Below are 24,091 nucleotides of genomic sequence, written 5' to 3' on the forward strand. Positions count from 1 at the left end.
GAACATTTTCAGTTCTTTGCATTCACTTCAAAGTAGTTAATATTACCATTGTAGGTCAAATAGTTTGTAACAATATTCCACTGGTAGAACAATCACATTGATCAGACACATGGAGAGGAATGGTCCCCTGTTCTTAAATATAATCTTAGAAATGAGAGTTTACATGTAAACCGATTGGGGCGGGGGGGATGATATTAAAAGGAACTTTATATTCCACAGCTGTGTTTAATAATAAAGTTATTGCTTGAGCTCCATGATAATCCCACAGACCAACTTTTCCCACACATCCGTTGGCCATGCTGGAAGCTATGGACCAATGCAGCTAGAAAGAAACAGGTGGGAAAATTTGCAAGGGTTTTAATTTGTCTCATCCACTCTCACTGCCCTTCTTTGTGGAATGGCTTCTTGTCACTTAAATTTGGTGCAAATTTATCTCTTCCTTCAAATTTTTCTTCAAACCATTTTTTCTTCATTGACTCTGCATTTTTAATCTTTCTTTTCAGTTATAACTTAGCTTATCATTCATGGTATTTTACTATTTTGGGCTTTTCTGGCTCTCGGTTTATCTACTGTCACCCATTATGTAAGTTTACCTTTGTAATACATGAACAGCGTATTGTGTGTTTATACAAACATGCATATACTGCTTTTTCACTCAACATATGAAAACCGATCTACTAAATCAATAGAATAATGAGGAATAATGGGGGGGGGGGGTGAACAGCAAAGAGGCCAGATTATTAAAGTTGTGGCCCAACCAGATTTAGGACCTCAGGTAAGGCAAGGCTATTTTTGTAGATACTTTAATTTCTCAGAATTTTCTTGCTTATCTTCTCTGTTGCCTCTCTCTGGAAGAGTTATCAGATACTTTTATTAGCAGGTAACTGAAGTTATGAATGCTCTGGAAAATAATTTTTCATCCCAGAGAATACCTTTTTCATCATCTTTCACAGCAATCGTTGTCACCTAATGAACTTGACAGGAAGTAGGTTCAGAACCAACTATATTAATGAATTAGAATTCATTTCAGCAAAATGTGTTGATAGTTTCTATCCTTAGCTTGGCAAGTAAATGCAGCAGAATGAAATAGAAAAGTCCAGAAGTGGAAGAATAAAGTGGGTGACTTCATATCAGGCTTTTAAAAAATGAATATTCATTGATAAAACTTACTGCAAACAGGAAAACTACCATAGCAGAGATTAAATAGAATATCTGTTTTAAACAAAACAAGCAGGGGGAAAACAAAAATAAGACCTTACAGATAAGCAGTATTGTGTGACTTATTTCAGTCAGCCTGACTCTTGAGTGGCTTACAGTTCCTCCATATAGTATTTAGAATTATAACATGCAAAATATAATATAAACCAAAAAAAAAAGTTCATAATCAATAACATCACCAATACCATGTCATCCTCATTCTACCTCCTGGTTCCACATTCCTGGGGGCAAAATTCAACCTTTGATGATAGAAGGAAGAGTAGACATAAATAGTCCAAAGACAGCAGCTTATCATATAAACAACAATTCAGCCCAGGTGGCAAGAAGTCTGGGAAGAAACTTTTCAAATAATTCAAAGACTCCACCTTAATGAAGGCACTATAAATGAGGGTGGGATTTTTTTTCCCCCCAGTTTTTGAGATTCTGTATATACCCCCAGTCTATCTCTCCAAAAAAGAAAAGATTCGAGAAAATGATGGGGCTTCAAGATGCAGCGAGCCCTGAATGAAGATGATCTGAATCCTCTTCCGTCAGGATTCAGCCTCTGATATGGGAATGAGATTGCTGAAACCTGTGCTTCCTTGATTTTGCCCAGCTGTGTGGAACTTCTTGCAGAGCAACCCAGTTTCCCTCACTCACAGCCCTGGCAGATAGAAGGATACAGCGATCAATAGTATTGAAGGTAGCTGAGAGATCCAGCAGGCCATGAGAGTTGCACTCTCTTCACCATGGCCTCATTACAAGACATCAGCAACAGCAACTGGTGCAATCTCATTCCCATATCTCATTCCCATACTTCTCCTAGATGGAAAAGAGGGGAGGCTCCTTAGGAGCAATGCTGCTAAGAGGCACAGCCTCTTCTCTATTCCAGGGTTCAATTAGGCCAACAGAACTGCCAGCCAAGACCTCAGGAAACTCCCCAAGCATCCTCTGGAAACCAAGTGGATCCATTAAATATCTAAGGCAGACCAATCAAATGGGCCCATTCTCCCTGCAGAGGTCAACGGTGTAAGGAATCTCCATGGAAATCAGAGATTGCTGTGGCCATGAGAAAGGGAATTTATGCTTAAGCTCACCTTGCTGGAAGTTTCTCAAAAGGTGGAGCATTGATAAAGAAATAATATCTCTATACATTTATATAGATGAAGCTTTGATAATAAAGACATTCATAATTAATATGTCTGTAACTATTAGCCATGATAGCTAATAGTTGAGTTGAGTTAAAACTTGTATAGTGATTAGAATATTTGAATGTAACAGACAAGCCTCTGCTTAGATCCTCATTTAATCAGCCAACTCATTGTGTGGCCTTGGGCAGGTCACTATTTCTTAGTCTAACCAAAGATTCATTGCATTGTTCTGATTATAAAAATAAGGGAGAGGGAAAGAGAGTACTTTACTGAATACGAAGCAATTTGAACAAATAGCAATGGAAGCTATCCTTTCACATCATCTTTGTAAACCAGCCAAGGTGTATCTCATTGGTCACTCTTGGAATGAGTGATCTTTCCAGATCTTTAATCAGAACCAGCAAAGCAGTCTGCACACTTTTGAAAGGAAGATAGAAGATCAGTTTCTTTAGTGCTAATCAAGTTTAAACACCATGGACTTCAAAGTGAATTTCAGCTTTAAAAATGAGAGTGTGCTAAAAATATGACACTTTATGTCCACTTTGGAAGCGATGCCTCTCAGTGGGCAAGCTACATACCACTTACATTATGCAGAATGCACAAAAGTATTTTAAATATATCACATCATTTTTTGTGCTAGAGGAGTCTGTTACATCCCAGCTACAATTTTTGTTGGTCAGCTCCTGATTCAAATTTTAAGATGGCTAGCCACTTATGAGCAATCCATTCAACATTTTTGAGAAAATTGTTTCACTTTGCCCACTGTGTCCCCATTGTGACCCACTGTATGGAAATGGGTTTATTAAAGGCAGAGACTAGGCGTGGGTTAATACCTCCAACTTAAGCTGAAGATTACTTTCTGTATCGCTAACTCCGTCAATACTTGTTGACAATTTGCTGGCTTCTTGAAAGTGGAGATCAAAGAGATGATTCAAATTGATTTTCTCCATTATTGTTTTGACTTTTGGGTTATGATCAAGTAAGTTTGCAGTAAAGCAGAAACTAGCAGATTCCAGTAACCAAACAAGAGCTTCACATTTGCCCCACAAATATAATATGCAACCATGCTTCCAATTTTAAAACAGTGTTTACATTTGCTTGATTTAATTTCCTTCAAGGATATTGGAAGGCAGATTCAGGAACATCCCCTACAGCCATAAAACCTACCCTTGTGGCTTATACCATTAAAAACCTGGAGCATATCCTACTTTATCCTACTTTTCATATGGATAAACATAACTGCATAATATTGCCTCTGATTGGGAATATTCTTGGATGTTCACATGAGTAATACATTAGATATCTTCAGGATAACCAAAACTCAGATATCACACTCCAGATTTCTTTGCTAATCTGTGAGGCTAGGCACCAATTTATGTTCAGGTAGAACATAGCTGTGCCAAATCTTAAAATGGCTTGTAATGTATTTTATTCTAAATTTTTTTGTAAAAAAATGAGTGCAGTTTAGTTGGTCCTTATATTTTGATTTATGACCATAATGAAGTTTTAGCTATCTCTCTTCTGTCCCCCTAAACCAAGCTTCTGAGTTCAAAAAATAAGGGTTCAGCAACTGCAAGGTAGGAAAGACAAAATTCTGGAGATAAATTTCTTTTAAGTTTAAATGTGTATCTTTTTCCAGTTTGCTTTTGTTGGTACATCTCTGTCCGCAGGGGAAGTTTCTGTGCACCTCCCTAAATCACATCTCTGTTCTGATTCATAAGTATTTAATATATTGACATTGGGATGTGTAGTTGGCCGAAAAGTGAAGTCCTGTGATCAAAATATTTGTGTATTTATGTAATAAATAAAAAACCCAAATCCAGGTTCTAATACTTGGACTATTATTTAAACAGTCTTTTAAAAAAAGTGTTAAGTTACAGTTTTATCGAGCAAGGATTAATAACAATATAGGTCACAACTATGTGGGTTTCTGATAAAAATAGCACAAAATGTTTTAAAAATTGCACAGAAGATCTCTGAGTAATCAGTAGTGATTTTAGAAATGTCATTTGCACTCCTGTTTAGAAAAGTTTTTTTTTTTCTAATCACGCTCATGTAGTTATATAAGATTAGTGTGGCTCATATGAGGCGAAGGTTGATAACACAGTTTCCCACTTGTGATTGCTGTCTTGTATTGTAAACTGCTATCCAACACAGTGACACATAAGGCGTTCATCAAACCCCATTAGAATGCTAATTTTAACATTTACTAAAAACACAGCATCAGAATGTTAGTCAGAGTACTAAGCATTCAGAGAAGCCACATTTTCTTCTGTACATTTTACAGACGGCCATCATGGCAGTGATCCGTGGAACTCGTCCAGTGGAATGAATCCGCCTGGATATGGAGGAATGTTGGGCAATTCACCTCATATTCCACAGTCCAGTAGCTATTGCAGTCTTCATCCTCATGACCGCTTGGTAAGACTACAAATCAGTGTAGTGTGTATGTCAGTTTGTGTGTGCCACAAATATAGAAGACAGACTGTTACAGGTAGTCCCCAGTTTAAGAATGAGTTCCGTTCCCAAGGTCTGTCCTTAAGTCGAATTTGTATGTCAGGTGGAACAGTACTGTATGATATTGTATAAGTAGTATTGTGTAATTAACTCAAACTATTGTGTATTTAACTCAAATCATTGTGTATTAAACTTGAATTTTGCTACAGCAGGCCCTGTTCTTAACTATGGGTTATCCGTAAACCAGGCATTCTTAACCTGGGGACTACCTGTACCAAATGTAAACCACGTTCTCTCACAGTCATGTTTTATTCTGCTGAAAGAGAAGGCCTATGTATTCCACTGCTTTTTTTAAAAAAACTATTTCTGATATAAGAAGAATTAAAAATGAAGAAGTCTAGTGTCTTTTCATGGACAACATACACAGAGAGACACCTCTATACATTTCATTGTTTAAAAATAAAATCTCCTCTTTTCCCACATGCATGAGTCTTTAAAACCTAATTGCAAAATGAGGAGGAGGGCAAGCAGGGCTAATTCCATGCAGCAGTCCCCCCTCTTGAAGATGGTTTCTTCCCTTCCCTTCCCTTCCCTTCCCTTCCCTTCCCTTCCCTTCCCTTCCCTTCCCTTCCCTTCCCTTCTCTTCCCTCTTCCCCCTTCCCCCTTCCCCTTCCCCCTTTCCCCTTCCCCCTTCCCCTTCCCCCTTCCCCTTCCCCTTCCCCTTCCCCTTCCAAGATGCTTCTTTGCGTGACAATCTTTAAAACAGTCTTCGCTGACATAAATGTGAGCTATTTTTACAGCCTTACAATTAGATTTTCTTTTGTTCTTTGATCCGCTCTTCTTATGTTCTGCTGGGCTTCTGGTACAAGTCATGTTGTATTTTATACCTGTGGGTCTTTCAGCTCCGTATCCTAGATTTTATGGTGAAACAAGGGTACAACCCCCCCCCCCGAGAGTTGTCCCTGAATTTTATATTCCACCTTTCCATCCAAACTGGACCATCAAGGTTGTTCACAAGCAGTAAGACCACTTGTACAAAGAAATGGAAAATCAGCAAGCAGCCCTGTAGAACCAACTGTTACGAGTCGTCTGCTAACTGAAATGTTCTTTCCCTGCTTTGTGCCACAGAGCTACCCATCACACTCCTCAGCAGACATCAATTCCAGTCTTCCTCCAATGTCCACCTTCCATCGCAGTGGTACAACCCATTACAGTGCTTCTTCCTGTACACCTCCTGCAAATGGAACAGAAAGTATAATGGGTGAGTTGAAGGCTTCTTCCTAAGTTGAAGAATGCAAGTCTTCTCAGTTTCTCCTCATCCATTTTCTGGGGAAGAGAGCTTGTGGAGCTCATCAGACATTATAGAAGAAAACTTTCCTTTTCATGTAGTCACAGATATCACAAATTAAAGAGGGTATTTGGTTAAAGTCCTTGCTGTACTGACTAGAAATTCTAGTTAACAAGAGTATAGAATTTGAATTTTTTTCTGTGAATAATCCAAATCCATTTATTTGCCTAGTCTGATTTTGCTCTTCAAGAAAGTAAGCTTGTATTATTAAATTTCATACTTGGTTGCAGTCTCAAAGTTACTTGCACTCCGGAAAAGGACAGAAACTTGAACAGGCCATAATTATTAACTGTTGATATCCTAAGAGAAAACTGCGGACAAAGCAAAAGATAATTGTCTGCGTAGATATTATAAGGGAGGCAGGCTGGTGTAGTGGATAAGGTGCCAGGCTAGAAATTGGGAGACCATGAATTCTAGTCCTGTCTTAGACATGAAGCCAGCTGGGTGACCTTGGGCCAGTCCCTCTCTCTCACCCCTAGGAAGAAGAAGGCAAGGGCAAACCACTTTCAAAAATATTGCCAAGATAAATGCAGGGACTTGTCCAGGCAATAGCCAGGAGTCAACACTGACTCAAAGGTATTTAAAAAAAAAAAAAAAAACCTCAGAAGATATTAACTTAAAGTGATGCTTCAATCTATGCAAAGTATTTTCTGTGTGTTTTCAAAGATTCAGAGCGTTTAAGCAGCCACTTACTAAGAAAGATTTAATGTAATGTAGCATATGCTAAAGATTAGTCCAGAAGATCTGCCTCATTCATGTATTAATCCCACTTTCTACTCTCACTTTAAATGACATTTTTGAATTGCAAGATACATAGCAGTATGTGGCTTTTTTAGTGGGAACATGATGTGCGCCTTCCCTTGAGGCCTTGGTTTTACTGTGATTTTATTATTGGAACAGTCACATAATACTGCACTTAATTTTTTTACTAGTGTGTTAAGCTTCCAGTGCAGTGGGGTGCTAAACTGTCATATGGCACAAGAGGGACATGAATTTTATCCTGCTGTGTCAGTACGTCTTATCTTAAGAAAATATCAAATTGGCCCAAGTTTTCTATTTCCTGAATTTACTTGTTGCTTCCATTCAAGTTAGAGACTGGTGTACAGGCTAGATCTTGCATTTATTAACTGCACTGTAAGAACTCTTTTTTTTTTTTTTTGGCCTATATAGCTAGCTCTAGATTGCAAGACCATTATTTTCCTGCCAGCGAAGACTGCGCACGTATAGGACAATTTTTATGTAACCTTGCTATATACAAAAGATTTCATACATTATTAAAAGGGCATCCAGAAACAAATGCATTAATGCAGATGATTGTTTATACATTTTGCTAGAAATATGGGGGATTTTAATTATTGTATTATCACCATTATAATTTCACTATTTTCATGAAAATAGTTGCATTTAACATTCTGGTATAGACTTTTTTTTTAAAATGTTTAAAAGGGTAGGATACATTGTTAGCTTTCTCATGCTGTGGGTCTGTATGATGTTTACTTGAGTTGGACAGAACAGAGGTCTTGAGGTTACACCATTAGTTCATCAAGATAGTCTTCCAGTTGAGTTCTGTTCCTGATGAGTTCATAGACAAGTGCATGTCGTTTTCTTGACCGCACTGCAGTGGCATTATGTGTGAATCACTATGGCTTTTGGGATCACCCAAGGAGGGTTTGAATTATCTTATGCAAGCCCATCTGTTACCTTAGCATGTTACCTGAAGCGGGCTGTGGGCTTTATTTATTTACTTATTAAATTACATCCCATCTTTTGTACTGGAACTCAAGGCAATGCTCCAACCTCATATTTTTTTCCACACAACAGCAACTCTGTAAAGTCAGATATTCCCAGTGAGAGATTATTCCAGGTTTTCAGAATGGCTAGTTTTGGGGATTTCGATCCAAGTTGTAAGCAGGTATGGAGATGGCTTTGAAGAAGGAATTCAAAAATTGTTGTGCAAACATCAGCTTAGCCCACATAGACAGGAGGGGGTGAGGAAGAAGAAACTCAAGATTGTCCTGCTTGGATTCTCTTTAGTATAAGAAGGGGCAGAGAAAATCTCTGTTGGGCTTTCAAGATTCTGTTATTTCACCTTCTAATAATATTGTTCCAACAATTCATGTGGTCTTGGTTTCCTGACCTTATCTCCTTGAAGGGCTGACACAAGACAGTCTGGCTTCCTCGGTAGGATTAAAGATAGAGTAATGGCAATGAGTAAGTCTTTACTTTGAGGTGGACACTATATATAGGATTGTGTTGATTTTAGTCTTCCATTTCTATACATCTGGAGGCAGTTGAATAAAACCCTATGTTCTCTCATTCAAGGAAAAAGTGAATGGCAAAATAAAACGTCTAAGATCACGTGCAGTTCCATTCATGTAAAATGCTAGGCAAATACTGTGCAAAGCCCACTGTCCTGTATCTTACTCACAACAGAGAGAAGACTGTATCAAAATAGCTTGCTACAAAAACAACATACTTTGAACATGAAATATAAGAGGTATGTTTGAGATGTATGAAATCCGCCATAATTAATAACAGTAATGCTAATTAAGATTAGTATAACTCACCATTAAACTGCAGTTGAATTATGGGTATGGGTACAGTGTATGGAAAACAGATTTATTTTCTTGTCTTCATGTGTTTTTCGTTTTGTTTTGTTTTGTTTTTGGGTTTGTTTTTCAGCAAACAGAGGAAGCGGAGCAGCAGGAAGTTCACAGACAGGCGATGCGCTGGGAAAAGCACTTGCCTCTGTAAGAAAGTATTTGCTTCGGATGATTTGAATAGCATGAACTTGGATTGGAATCAATAACCAAATACATACGAATCTATCATTGCCAGTTAAAATAATTTAGAATAAAAGCAGTGTTAAAGTTGTATATATAGCTCTCTGGAAAATCTGGATAATTCAGGACAAATTCTTAATTGCAGGCTGTGCTTTACATTTTCCATTCACTTGGAAATTGTAAGAAGCTTATGTTATATGATTCAATAGCCAGGTCTGTTCTGTGGCAGTCCTGAGTAGGATTTTCCTTGTCACATTTGAAGCCTAAACCAGATTTAAACCAATTTCACTTACGTGTTTTCATCCAAAGAATACTGGAAGTTTAGATTGTGTAAGGATGCTGAACATTTTGGTTCAGATGCCTATTTTACATCATAGAATTAGACTGTAAAGTTCTTTGGGACAAAGCCATGAACATAATTAATTTGATAGAATAGATAGATCCTTGAAGTTCAAATTGCTATCAGTTTATCTTACTTCAACTGTGTCTTTCAAATCTTGCTTTAGCAAAGGGGAATAAGTCTCACTGAGATGGGATGTGGTTTTAAGTTTTGGATTTTCCTTTCTAGCCTTAGAGGCCTTTTGGCAATTCCCAAGTTTTGTGGAACCTGCTATTCTATGCATAGTTCCTCAGAGATGTAGATATAAGATCCACCCATGTGGGCACGGGCCAAGCCTATGAATCTTTTCCACAGAATTACCACTTCCTGGTGGGGTGGTGAATCTGTAATCAGAAACTGTGTCATCATTCCCAGTTCACATCTTTCAGTAATTTGAATGATATATGATCTGCTTAGGCACTACATATGGGAAAGTCAGGATAATGATCAAAGGGCCTCTCAATCTGTTTTGCTGAAGTGATTGATGTTTAAAAGTCAGAATTGACTTCCAAATGCCACCCATTCTATTTATTCCCCATCTCGAATTTGGATAAGAATCCATTAAGTATATATACAAAGCATTTCTACAAATTAAAACTTACACTGACTTTTAAATGAACTCTCACTGTAATGTATTTTCTGGGCAGAGTGGGTTCCACTGAGTTCTCATGAGAATTGATGTTTTCCATGTCCAGCTAACATATGCTACAAAGACAAAAATTAGCACAATTCCCATATAATGGATACAATACAAAATCTACTTTAACTGGTGCCTGGAGGCATTGATTAACTGGGAGATGATCAAGGGGTTAATTAATTTAATTGTCTATGCAGAACCCTAAGGAAAAGTTCACAAGCTCAGCTTAAATAGTGGCCAATATGAGTTCCCAGCATGTGTCTGCTTTGATAATTTGACAAGATAAGAGTCTAATGATGTTTATGATCTCTAATCATGTCCCAAATGATCACAGAAGTTTTATCTATTCAGGATATTGAGTGATATGTTGGGAATCTTACCTGAAAATTATAATATACCTGCTCAGCCATATATACAGATCTGCATCACCAGTCAAGACTATCCTTCTATCCTCTTATTTTGTAGAGCTTGCTGTATTAAGTATTTTTCACTACAGTATGCTATATTTCAATATTTTCCTCTCCAAATAATTTAAGATTTTTAGCTTAAATTGGAGTAATTTTCTGATTTTTCCTGTATTTACATGAACAGTGTACACAAAATACATTTTCAGTATTGTAGAACATATAGAACCTACTAAGATGATTAAAAATAAGGGGTAAAAAAACTCCCATGAGCTATCCTTCATCACAACTGTCTTATTTCTTCATTATGTTTTTTGTCATGCTGCTTTCAGATTCTTCATAGCATCCTTTTTGTCTTATGAGTAATAATTATAAGGAAAGATATATATATATATATCTATATTTACCTTCATAATGAAGAGTGGCAATCCTCTGTCTGTATCCATTCTGAATGGCTTTAGATTAATTTTGTATCATCTTTTAAAGATCTACTCTCCAGATCATACCAACAACAGCTTTTCATCAAATCCTTCAACTCCTGTTGGTTCTCCCCCTTCTCTCTCAGGTATTGTGGTTCGAATTATACTTTACTGAACAGTTTAATTTTATGAAATAGCAAGAGAATCTTAAAAATACTGCTTTTGGCCATGATCAGAAAGTTCAGTTGCCCCAGAAACAATTTCAGACTGCCATCCATTTAATATTTTGGGAAGATTTGTGGCTTAATAGCAAAATACAAGTATCGCATGAAGATGGTCAAAGATCCCTAGGAAGGGCTTGGAAAGTCTTTTGCTCTACTACACAACTGTGTAGGCTGGTTCCAGGCAATAGGCTAACATGCTTAGTTACACTTTATAACTCAAGGCTGAGCTGCATAGTAAACAGCCCTGATGCTGAAGACGCAACTTGGTTTCTGAACATCTCAACATTCTAGCCCATTTGTTTTGTTTTCTGAATCCATGAGTGTATCACATGGACACTACACAACAGATTGATTAGGCCATGCATAAGGAAGAATTTAACATGCAAATGAACAATAATAATGGGGAAATATTACTGGGCTTACGTTCACCCAGAAGTTAAAGGAAATAGAATATAAAATACATTGGGTTGGATCTAAAATTAGTCAATATGTTTGCCACTTTTGGGGGAAAGTGAATTGCTAAAAGGGAAGTGTGACTATTTCTAATACAAGGTCTCCTCTTCCATTGTTAAGTTCTTCCTATATTGTGGTCCTGCTCCAAGGGAGATTTCATGGCAAAAACAAAACATTCCCACATGGCATTGGAGAATAAATGTCAAGGTTAAAGAGGCTGAATGTTTAATTCATGAGTAAGCAGGACTTTAGGGGTTTAGCAGACAGTCATAACTTCATGTAGACTACATTTTCCAATCTAGCAAACTCACAGCCTTACTTCCTGCAGTTCAGACAGGCAGGAAGAGAGGAATTACTATCAATTTTTATCTTATCAGCAAAAGGAATACCAATTGACGTTCAAGACAGAATAGTCTGTCTTGTGTCTAGAAAGCATTTTACTTTCATGCAGCAAAGTTTATATGGCTGAGGGACTGATTGTGTGTGTGTGCTTGTGTGTGTGTGTATATGTGCATTATAAATAAATGCAATGGAGAAGAAAAGAAAAATGTTCTGAGGCCATCTAAGTTAAACAGTTATTCTGTAAAACACATCTAATGTCAACAATAATATCTTGACAGCAGAGATTGATATGAATCCTTCTGCCCATTTCCAAAATGATACCATTTTTTTTATTATTATCCCAGAGTGGTAAACTTTCAGTTAAGATCTAAAAAGGATTTCTGCGTGATTAATCCCTTATTTTAGATTTGAAAATTGGTGTTTTGCTTTCATGTATGTTAACCTTGCCCAAACAGGAATGTTGATGTATTGCAACAACATTGTGGGGCTATTGACTGGCTGGGGATGCTGGGAATTGTGGTCAACTGCAAGACACCAAGTTAAGGAAAACTGACGTATGTCCCAATGATTCTTGTTGATGCAAAAGATAGCTGTGCCATAGATGGGCTGGGAAACAGGCTTCTGTCTCCTTAGCTATTCAGAATTTGTGAATTATTTGTATCATACACAGAACTATTTTTTCCAGTATCTAAATTATTATACTTCAGAAACACATTCCGCAAGGAGAGAGTTTTCAAAACTCCACCTGATCCTAGAGTACTCAGTGAGATTTTCTTAGAAAACCAATGCATTACACTGTTGACTCTTGTATTTCATTTTTAAAAGCAGTAAAAATGATGATAGCTGATTGAAGAGAGTTAAATAAAACAGAAAAGGAAACAACCTCTGTTAGTTATAAGAATTTAGAGCTTACATGTTTAGAACCCATATAGGCAACATGCTTCAGCTACTGCATTATATAGAATTAAATGCACAGAACAGCACACTGTATACAGACCAATAGACCAACCAACCAACCTACCCTAGATTAGATTTTTCATTGATCATAATAAATTAAAGTTATTGATAATGCCTTCTGCCATGGCTATACTAGTGGCATTGTCCTACAATTACTATTTTTAAAAACAGTTATGTGAATTTCCACTTGTGACAGCTTGCTTTCTGATGCACAACTGCTAAATAGATGGAATCTTGTATGCTGGCATGCAGTTTGGAGACATGATGTGGCTTCTGGGTGTTGCTGCATAATAAATGTTTGTTTTTAAAGTTCTGCACAAGAGACTTTGTTTAATATGACTGTTGGGAAATCGCATGTACATATCTACAGTATTATTCAGTATCTTTGAAAAGGCATTCTGTTTGCTTAGTTCCAATGGTAACTCCCATTTTACTATTAGCAGGAACAGCTGTTTGGTCTAGAAATGGAGGGCAAGCGTCATCATCTCCCAATTATGAAGGTCCCTTACATTCTTTGGTATGTCTTTCCCTGGTGACCTCCTACCTGTTAATATTTTGCTCTTTTTCATAAACTTTATCAATAACCAGTATGTAGTAAAATATCATACATGGAAATGAGGCATGAAGTCTAGGATTAGCTGTGTAAGGTTGGAATCTATACATGTAAAACAAAAGCAACAAAAAGGTAGGACTTAGCTTTTTTAAAAAGCAAAATCAAGGAGTGACCTAATGAGGGAATGTAAATATAGTACACTGAAAAAGAGGTGTATATGTAAATGGAAATATGAAAAGATAAGCCTTAGTCTTTATAGGGAAAAAAAGGAACCATAATAAGCTTTTCTTAAAATGTACTTCATTAATTTCAGTGCATTGCATACAGGTAGTCCTAGACTTACAACCACAATATGGACCAGAAAATTTGTTGTTAAGCAGTGTAGTTGTTAAACAAGGTGTCACATGACTGCACCTGCTTTTATGACATTTATTGTGGTGATTGTTAAGTGAATCACTGTGGTCAATAAGGGAATCATGCAGTCATTAAGTGAATCATGTGGTTACCCATTGATTTTGCTTGTCAGAAGCCAGCTGGGAATGTCACAAATGGTGATCGTGTGACCCCGGAACATTGCAACCATCATAAATACATGCTGGTTGCCAAGTGCCCAAATTTTGATCATGTGACCATGGGATGCTGTGACAGTCATAAGCATAAGGACCAGTCATAAGTCACTTTTTTCAGCACCATTGTAACTTCAAACGGTCACTAAACAAATGGTCATAAGTCAAGGACTACCTTATATGGGTAATGTGCATGCACTGTAACATTCTTAATATCTTTTAGAATTAAGGTAGATGGAAGGATATACTGCAATTATAGATAGAATCTTTGCTTATATAGTGCATCAAACTATATTAGTCTGTGTAAATTATATTCTGCTACCAAGTGATATTTGCAAAACATCAGTATGAGAGCCATACCAACGGTAATATTTCTGGCAAGAGGTTCCCCTTATATTGGTGTCCTTCAGGTATACATGGGCATCAAAACTGACAAGTCTGCCTTTTAGAGCCTGTGGGCTTAATTAAAAATTTAATTTCAGTTTGAATGTTGGGTTCCAGAATGAAGCCATGGAAAGAAGAAGAGAGAATCCCTATTCCCCCAGGTTAATGACAGTGGCCTGTTACTGGCCTCTTCCCCGTATTGCTTATAGTAGGACTATAAACAAAGCCTGGCCAGAGGAAATGAATAATGCCTTTAATGAGAGCCACTCTGCAAAGAATCACTCAGCTAGTGTCATGAGAAAAGATGCCTTGGATTCGACTTCCTCAAAGAATAAATTTCCACAAATGCCCAAAATGCTGTGTGGCAAAATGTTTCTGAAGCTAAGGGAAGGTCAGAAGCTTCAGTTGTACAGTGATCCTAATATAGAAGCCTCATTCAGAATGGGAATGGGAACATCATCATTTCCATTAAGTGAAAATTAAGTAGTGTTTTTCCACTGAGCATTGCATAATATGTTAAATAAGTATGTTGACACCAGTCTTGTTTTCTATGTGGTTTCAGTAAGAATGATGTAGCCACTTCAGAAGCGTTCTTAGGAATTGTATAATAAAGAATGTTGGCAGAATATAACCAGAGCGCACGTTGCTATACCTTATTTTATCACCTTACGTCTCTCCTTAAAAAAAAAAAAAAATGCCCATCATGATTATTTATACTTTAAATAATCAGAAAATGCAGCAGTATCAAGGGAGTGTTTCTTAAAAATCTATGAGGGTTTGTTTGTATTGTAGACAAAGTTAGATTACACAACTCATCACCTGAAATTCTTGGGGGGCTTTATGTATGTGTAGCTGTGTAATTCTAAGATTTGTGGTAGAACTAAGCCTATTTAAATTGTTCTGATGTTCTGAAACCTGTTTAGATGTTTGTGCTGTAAATGAATTATACCCTAAGATACTGTGTTCTTTATCATTATTCCCTTTGATTGCAGGAATAATATGTCCTAATGCAACCTAGTATTGGTCATAGAACCCCACCTATTAATTTTCACTTAGCTTCAGTAAAAACACTGAGGAGTAAATAAGCCTTTGGTAGGAAGTTAGTATACTGAAATCATTTAAAATGTCGTGGCAAATGGATATTTCGGATGCAAAATATTTCAGGATCCTGGGGCAACAAATGTGCTGTAGATGTTATGTTCATGAGGAGTCAATGAACCTGTTTTGCCCATGAAAATGAAAACAGAATTTTCATCGTGTCCTAGCAGGCTAGTTTTGGGTGTCCATTTTTTCAAATCCAGTGTTTTGTGAGCGAGCAAAAAATAAGCAAAACGATGATAATAAAGTTGAAACAGATTCAGAAACAGCCCATCTGTAAGCAACTGTCTTCCCCTTCAAGTGCCCGGCACCTAGCAGTAGCAGCGCAAAATATAATTCATAATTTCTGTGAGTTTTGCTCAGACAGGAAACAGCCTGTTACATTTTCTGATGCTTCTCTTGATTTGTTTCCTCGTAAACTATCAGCAAAGCCGGATTGAAGACCGCTTGGAAAGACTGGATGACGCTATTCATGTTCTCCGGAACCATGCAGTGGGGGCTTCAACTGCCATGCCTGGTAGTCATGGTGACCTCCATGGCTTAATAGGCCCTTCTCATAATGGAGCAATGGGAGGCCTCGGATCAGGATACGGGACAGGTCTTCTTTCAGCCAATAGACATTCACTAATGGTAAGCTATAAAGATTCAACACTACAGATTTCTTTAAAAATATAATGTGAATAATGGCATAATTAGGATTTTTAAACTGTTTTTACTAAGCTTTTCGCTCCGGTACAGTTTAGCGTTGCCGAAATGAAAGGCCGTGTAGTACTTATGGCGAAGTAAGCTACTTTTAATATTTCTGTTGCATAAGCAATAATTACTCTTCTGCAATATATGTTAAAATGCATCTCTTGGTTTCTTTTGTATAGATTTTTTTTTTAATTTATAGAATTTAGCATGCTTAGAATATGTTCAGCCCATGCTTTTAAAGCAGTGTTGTCCAAACTTGGCCACTTTAAGATGAGTGGACTTCAACTCCCAGAATTCCCCAGCCAGCCAAGCTGGCTGGGGAATTCTGGGAGTTGAAGTCCACTCATCTTAAAGTGGCCAAGTTTGGACAACACTGCTTTAAAGTAACAGCTTAGCAAGAAGCTGCTAACCTGTTGCATCAGTCCTTCCTAAAATCTATTTCTGACACATTTTAGCTGACATATTCTTTCTATGGCTAGCATGAATGCATGATGGGGAAAAATGCAAAAGAATATTCTTAGGTATGTTTCTAGAATTAACCTATCAGCCAAAGCCTGCAAACAAGGGAAAAAGTATGTTATTGGATAGGAATTTAGTCCCTATCCATTCAATTTTTTAAACACAATGTAAGATAATAAGGAACGGTATGTTAATATCCATATTTTGTTCAAGCAGCGTCTGTTTGGATGTTTATTGGAACAAAGAAAAAAAAATACTTTCTGACATAAAAGAAGTTACTCATGCCCTAGTCACCTCCCAACTGGATTACTGTAATGTACTCTACATGGAGCTGCCCTTGAAGAGTATCCGGAAGGTTCAGCTGGTACAAAATGCAGTGGCGTAGGCAGTTATGTGTGCTTCTAGAACAGCATGTTACCCCTCTGCTCCGCGAGCTGCAATGGTTGCCAGTTTGCTTCTGGGTCCAATTCAGGGTGCTGGCTTTGATCTTTAAACCCCTTCATGGCATGGGGCTGGGTTATCTGAGGGACCGCCTCTCCCTGATTATATCTGCTCATCCCATCAGTTCCAGCAAGAGAGGCATGCTGTGGGTCCCGTCTCTCAGGGAACTACACTTGGCAGGCCCAAGGAGGTGGGCCTTCTCTGCCGTGGCACCCGCCTTATGGGACTTTCTTCCCCCCACCCCGAAGTGAGGTCAGCTCCATCCCTCCTTATTTCTCGGAAGTCCCTCAAACCTGGCTATGTCATCAGGCCTGGGGGTCTCAGGGGACCGGTGAGATCTTGAGGTGGCTCCCTTGCTGATCCAGTCTCTTGTTTTTTGCTTTGTATTTTACTTTTTAAGATGACTGTGTTTGACATATTTATTGTTTTATATGTTTTGCTGTATGTTACCCAGAGTCACTTCTTGTGAGATGGGCAGCTATATAAATTTTGATAAATAAATAAAAAGAAGTAGGTTTTTATGATTCTATGGTTCCTTTGGTCATGCTGGGTAGGAATTCTGGAATTTAAAGTCCCAACACATCAAGAAATAAGAAATGAGGGAAGGTTTCTGTATGGGTACCACCTGATACTTTTCTCAAAGAAAGGCTGGCATATAAATATTAATCAGTTAATTAATTCATGATACTAATACAAAATCAGTTCAGACTTGTATTAAAAATTATCATGTGCTTGAATGGTCATTTCTATTCTCAACAACCCAGATAAATTTGCTATGAATATCTGCTGGGGCAATTCTGACACTAATGTAATTACAGGAGACATTTTTTTCCCTTATTTATTTGTTTGTTTGTTTGTTTGTTTGTTTATTTAACAAATTTATATGGCCGCCCATCTCACTGAACAGGACTCTGGGCGGTGCACAACCAACAATTAAAACAATGTCAGAACTGTTAAAACACTTTAAACAAACACTTAAAAGCAAGACTGTGGGAGGAGAACATCCATCTAAACATGGTATAACCATTGCGCAAGCTCCCCATTGGATCCCCGAGGTTGCTGAAAGAACCACATTTTCAGGGCCTTCCGAAAGGCTAATAGAGATGGGGCTAATCTCACTTTGTGGGGGATGATGTTCCAGAGGGCAGGAGCCACAGCAGAAAACGCACATTGCCTGGTTCTTGTCAGATGGAACTCTTTAGCAGACAGGACCCACAATATACCCTTCCTGCTGGACCTGATGGGTTGGGTAGATGTGATCAGATAGATTTAACAGAAATATCAAAATAGAATTGACAAGTTTCATCATACCCAACTTGAAAGAACCTTATCTATTCATTTAGAGTCCGACTGGACAAGCTGTAAAAATAATTATTGGGTGTTTATAATTTGGAGCTGTAGAAACAAAAGCTGTTTTATTTGGCAGAAGAAAAACAAAAATGGCAGGTAACAAGGTCTACAGGATCACTAGGTGCCCTATTAAGGAGAGGATAATTTACTAAGGAATATCGTAGAATCCTTAAAAATGCAGGATGAATTATATTGATATGCTTCATCATGGCACCTGTCTGAAATTGTATCTAATCACTCACAATCATTACAGATTTCTGGAATGTATGTTTTTGATCTAAATTTGGCCACCTTTAGACCATTTCATCTGTTTTTGCATGTTAAAGATGCTGGCTTGCTGATAGTTCCAATCAATAATTATCTGATTCACTGGACATACTGTGGATATCTTGTTGGACTCATTTCTCTTCTTTGTTTTTCTGAGATAAATAACAAAACTCGGGTAAGCAGCACTGTAGAAATCTACAGCTCTGAAAGAATATAAAACATGTAATAGAGTAGTTTGCATTTTTATTGTTATCTAAATCTCTGTTTAGTCACAGACAGTTTGCACCTGTTCAGTTTCACTGGATATGTAGGCTGGGGAATTCTTAACAAGTATTATCAAAAGTAGGAAACAACTCAAAGGATCCTGCAATAGGGAACAATTTGATACATCCCTCTGACCAGAAATTCAGATCCTGATTATCCACACATAGCATACAGGCTCATGGAATACCCTCCAAGCCAGTGTTTCTCAACCGTGGCAACTTTAAGATGCATGGACTTCAACTCCCAGAATTCTCCAGCCAGCATACTGGCTGGGGAATTCTGGGAGTTGAAGTCCACGCATCTTAAAGTTGTCAAGGTTGAGAAACACTGCTCTAAGCATTTAGCACAGCTAAGGGAAAGGCTGGAAACATCAAAAAAAAAACAAAAAACCCGATAGTGTGGAAACAACTGGGCAAGTAAATAATGCACTTAGCATTCTGTACTAATTATTCCAACATGAGCTAGGCTTTCATGGCCCAAGTGCTCACTTACTGTCCAGGTTTAATAGTTCCAAATCAGGGTTGGTGATGTAGTCAGTCTCCTAATTCATATCAGGATGAAAAGCATGGAATTTGTGGCAGTTATTACTACAGAGCTCTGTTATTAAAAATGGGAAGAAAGGACCAGGTCGATGAAGGAACTCTGCAGAGATCATCTCTGAAAGTTAAACACTTTCCTCCCAGCACTGCATTATTAAAAGATAAAAGTGGACCATGGATGTTTATAAACAACACAAATGCATTCTGAAAATAGTTTCCTTCTAGTTTGAGGTTCATCATTGAGGAAGGTACTTTTTCAGGATCCCCATTTCATCTCCCCCACCACCACCAACCCCCCATTGGACCATTTTTGGATCACGTGTTGCATACAGATTCTGTTCCTTTGTAGCAGTTGCTGACTTTTCACCGATGCTTGGATTGTAATGTACCCTGCCTTACCTGTAACCTATCAGGAGATGTCTTCAGTACCCTTGGATATGTAGAATTTTAAGCTTTGCGGGAACCCTGCCACATACACCATATCATATTTAAATAATACTGCCTTTAATGTAGAAATCTGGCTCTATTAAAAGCCAGATCTGTGACTTGCAACTATTCCTGTATATCTGCTCTCAATCAAGAGAGAAAAGGAGGGGGTCTCTCCCTGCCTCTCCCTGCCTCCCTCCCTTTGGTAACTTTTTTTTTCTTCTTCTTCTTTTTTTTTTTTTTGCTTTCTTTTCTTTTCTTTTCTTTTTTTTTTTTTTGATTTGCATATGTTAAACTGATGCAACATGGACCCAGGGCATCACTTCAGAGAGAGTTGTTCCATAAATATATACTTCCCTCTTCTGTACTTATGTGCCAGATGTAGCTGAAGAAAGATGGGGGGAGGGGAACCCTAGAAAAGTCTGCTCTGCATATATAGCATTCATGGAAATATCTGACCGATGAATTTGACTTCCTGCAAAAAGAGAACAGGTATTTGGGATGTGTTTGTCGCTTTTGAGACCTTTGTTTGCTTTGATCACTGAATGTTGATTATACCACAAATAAAGCATGAAGCTTTATTGCTGCTGAAGGTCTTTTCTGCTTATATGAAATTCATAAAATAATAAATGAACCTAAGGCAAATGTACACCTAACCTGGAAACCTCAGGACCAAAAAGAGATGTTGGAAATTCCCCCTCCCCTCCCTAAATGCCACCAAAGCTGCTTTGCAAATGTCACTGTCTTTCTTTCTCCTAACAGAGGAAAATGAAGTTCTTGGTAATTCACAAGTAGTGCTATTCCCTGTCTGAAACTGTAACTTGTGAGAAAGCATCAGGGCTGCTATTTTCTTTATGGAAAACTGGTCTGAATTTTGAAGTAAAAACACAAGAACAAAGGAAATAGTTTTTGAGTAGAGTCAGTCTTAAGTTAGCCTTTGACCATTTGATACATTCCATGCTGAAAAGGAAGTTGAATGGGGGAAAAAAATCAAGGAGGACACTGGTAATGTTTTCCACATTTGAATTTTAATACATGAAACAGGCTATAAAACTTTGGCCAGCTGCAGTAAATAAAGTAGCAGTGGGAGGTATGGACCGGAAGCTTGTTCAGAATGGGCTGGCAGGAGTTTCTTTGCCCACTGTACACCTTCCTTTGTCAGCTGTGGACCTATTGATTATGGGAGGAGAAATATATCAAAAGTAACTTGAATTTTTGCCCAGATTATAAATTAGTTTACAGAAAGATTTCTTGTCAAATAACCAACACAAGCCCAACAAAGCCAGTATGCTGCACTTTATTACTCAGTAACAAGAACAACAACAGGAAGAAAAATATATTAAGGAGAATACAAAGAATGATGCCTTTGACTTAACTTCTCAAAGTAATATTCAGTGTGAATACAAAGCAGACTTTCCCATAGGCCTTTCAACTCTTTGTTCATCACAACCACCCCACTGTCTTACATACCTTCTCTTCCAAAGTAGAAACCTTGAATGGCAGAAAGGGACCTTTCAGATCAGCCAGTCCAGTCCTCTGCTTAGTAGTTTTCCACAACAATCCCTGATAGATGGCCATAGACCCCCATTTGCAAATGTCCAAAGAAGGTTGCCTCACATTTGCAGGTAGATTGTCTCCCTCCTTAATAGTGCTCACCATCAGGAAATTCCTTCTAATTGCCTTTATTTTAATTTAACCTGTTGGTCTTTGTCCTGGTCTCACTTTCAGCAGAGTATAGGACTTATCCCTCTTGCACATAATAACCTTTTAAATATTTTTAAACGTTTGTCGTGTCTCCCCTTGATCCTCTTTTTCAAACTAAATATACCCAGCTCCTTTACCTGTTTCTCATAGGATTGGGGCTTTAGACCTTTCCTCATAAGCCTCCTCAGAAGAATGTAGATTTTTTTTTTAGAAAAAGGTGGTTCAAAATGTCCCCATCCCACCACAGTATCATAACCTATAGTTCACAATATTTGGTAGCTCCCCAAAAGAAACCTATGGAGAGATATTTTTTTGTGGGTACAGAGACAGGAAGGGAGGAATTCATTGCAACGTTGCCCTCTGCTTGTGCAATATTGGATTTCATATTTAATTCTCAATCATTTTAATCCTAACTTTAACCCAACTCTAAGAATTGGTAACTTTTTTTACCTCCCTCTCCTGTAGTTTCTTCTGCTACCTAATTATGTCGATTACAAGCTCTTTGGGAAAGCAGTGTTATTTTTTTGCTGCTCAAACTGTAAAATACATTATCTACATTGATAGTTATGTTTTCCTAATACTTTATTCAACTGCAAGGAAGATTCTATGTTTTTCTTCAAAAGATAATTTCTATCTCATCTTTCTTTCTTTTTGGGGGGGGAGGGGAGGGGTTACCTCCTTTTTATCTAAATACAGTAAGAATAAATGATAGTGCTGCAGTTTTGAGCCAGGCGTTCTTTAACCTCCATAATAGAATCATTTCTGGGATTTCAGTGAGAGTATTAAATTATGGCTTATTCTTGTTAACAATCTTTAACTCATATTTACTTGCGCTACCATTCAGAGGATTGCAGGACTAATTACTAGCCACAGGCTCATTCCTGTAATAGTCCTTGTTCCAATGACAAGCTTCTCTGAAAGAAAGCAGCTAACTGGTTCCCAGAAACATCTAGTTTATAGCTGGTGAGCTTCCAGGACTGTGGATTTTATCTTTTTCCACACCCCACATAAAATGGAATGCAACCCATTGTGCAGTCTTTCAGCCATAGAGGTCAGGATGGCTCTATGGTGTCATTGAAATAATGTCTTTAGGAAGTTCAATGTAATTAACACCTACAGAACTTAACCATGAAACAGATCACTGAAAACAACTGTATCATGATAATGGCAGGAAAACTCCAAACTCAATTAATTAAGATCCCATTGCATGTCTGTTACAGTCTTCTTTGAGGTTGTTGAAGAAGTCTGTTTGTTTTGCAACCCCAGCTTGATCAGGGAAGATGGCAGAAGCAAGGTGGGGCAAGTGACATCACATGCATCATAATGTTATTACACAAGTAATATAAGTCACATATTATACTTCATTCACATCACGATATATGACTGACACAAACTACATAATCTATGTCATTTGCATAATGATCTACATGACACCACCATGACGTCTACTGAAAACTTTGCCTGGAGGAAGCTATTCTGGGAACAGCCAGTCTGGATAAATGAAAATATTTTTACCTATAGGTATCTAAAAGCCATGAAAATGTGCACCAGCTATATATGTAGTGGCATACTGAAGCATCTTCTCAAAAGGTCCAATATTTTGGTTGTTGTCCACCTAACTCAGAAGTTGAGGGTGCACAGAGTAATAATTGTTGAAGACGATTCTAATAATTGGACATGTACAGGGGGCAAATAGTCTTTCAGAGAACTGAAGACTATAACAGCCTCCTTTCAGCACCTCTCCAGAGCATCAAATTGTAATTTTGAGTATGACAGAAAACAAAATTTAGGGAATACATCAGGAGTAATTTTAGTAGAGTTCTCAGATCTAAATTCTCCCCCCATTTCCAACCCCACCCACCCAAAATTGGGTCCAGACCAGTGGAAAATAATTCCTAAAACTTCATGGAGAATGGAACGTCAGCAAAAGTCATTTCTTTCTTCATTTTAGAAGTGATTCTGGGATGCTGTGAACAGGATTCATTCTGTTTATGGAAGAACATCCTTAAATCTAACCTGCTTTCAAGTTAGTATTTAAACTGCTGTTAATTTGCCTGCTTCTTTAATATGACAGCCTATAGGAAAACCACATGGTTGTAGACATGTTTTATTTAAACATCTACATTAGATTAACTCATAATTCACCCTTAGGAAATAGAGTAGCAGTTTAAGAAGCAGGTTGCGGGGGGGGGGGGGGGGGGTTGGCACTTGTATCCAAATCAAAAGAAGAAAACAATTTAAAATTATTTTAAAGGCTGTATCTTCACTAAGTTAATATAAGAATCTCTTTACATATCCTGTTTAACATTATCATAACAATACAAGTAGTTATTGTAATCATGCTGCTTTTTTATTAAAAAAAGATTTCTTTCACAAAAGGCGAAGCATCTTACTACAATGAACATTTTAAAAGCAACTGCAGCAAATCATTTTATATGTTTAAGGATTACCTAATTTAGTTATTACTAATTCTGTGTAATTATATCATACACTTAAGATCATTTTTTGAAGGCTTGTGTTGATGCTTGGGGAAGAAGGGGGAATCCAATCATTATTTTAAAAGACACTTAAAATCCTAATACAATGATTTCATTCA

At 37.6% G+C, this 24,091-nt stretch overlaps 1 protein-coding gene across 17 annotated transcripts in view; it reads left to right on the top strand.

Moving 5' to 3' along the window:
• The window catches only part of TCF4 (transcription factor 4), a 356,514-nt gene that overhangs the window by 304,803 nt on the left and 27,620 nt on the right, over positions 1-24,091 (top strand). For 13 of the 17 annotated variants that reach the window (XR_015798233.1, XM_088152601.1, XM_088152603.1 and 10 more), the window contains 6 exons: positions 4,636-4,769; positions 5,934-6,066; positions 8,836-8,903; positions 10,843-10,921; positions 13,192-13,268; positions 15,779-15,982. Coding sequence is in view for 16 of the 17 variants with exons in the window: in XM_088152601.1 (XP_088008727.1) it covers positions 4,636-4,769; positions 5,934-6,066; positions 8,836-8,903; positions 10,843-10,921; positions 13,192-13,268; positions 15,779-15,982 (695 nt within the window). In the remaining variant the exon portion in view is untranslated. The remainder of the gene's footprint in view (positions 1-4,635; positions 4,770-5,933; positions 6,067-8,835; positions 8,904-10,842; positions 10,922-13,191; positions 13,269-15,778; positions 15,983-24,091) is intronic. The other 4 variants (XM_088152597.1, XM_088152599.1, XM_025167521.2 and 1 more) reach the window with 1 other exon arrangement.

This window comes from Python bivittatus, unplaced genomic scaffold (genome assembly GCF_059951505.1).
Source record: "Python bivittatus isolate LINGU-HERP-01145 unplaced genomic scaffold, Pbiv_v1 ctg000570_np1212, whole genome shotgun sequence".
NCBI classification, from domain to species: Eukaryota; Metazoa; Chordata; class Lepidosauria; order Squamata; family Pythonidae; genus Python; species Python bivittatus.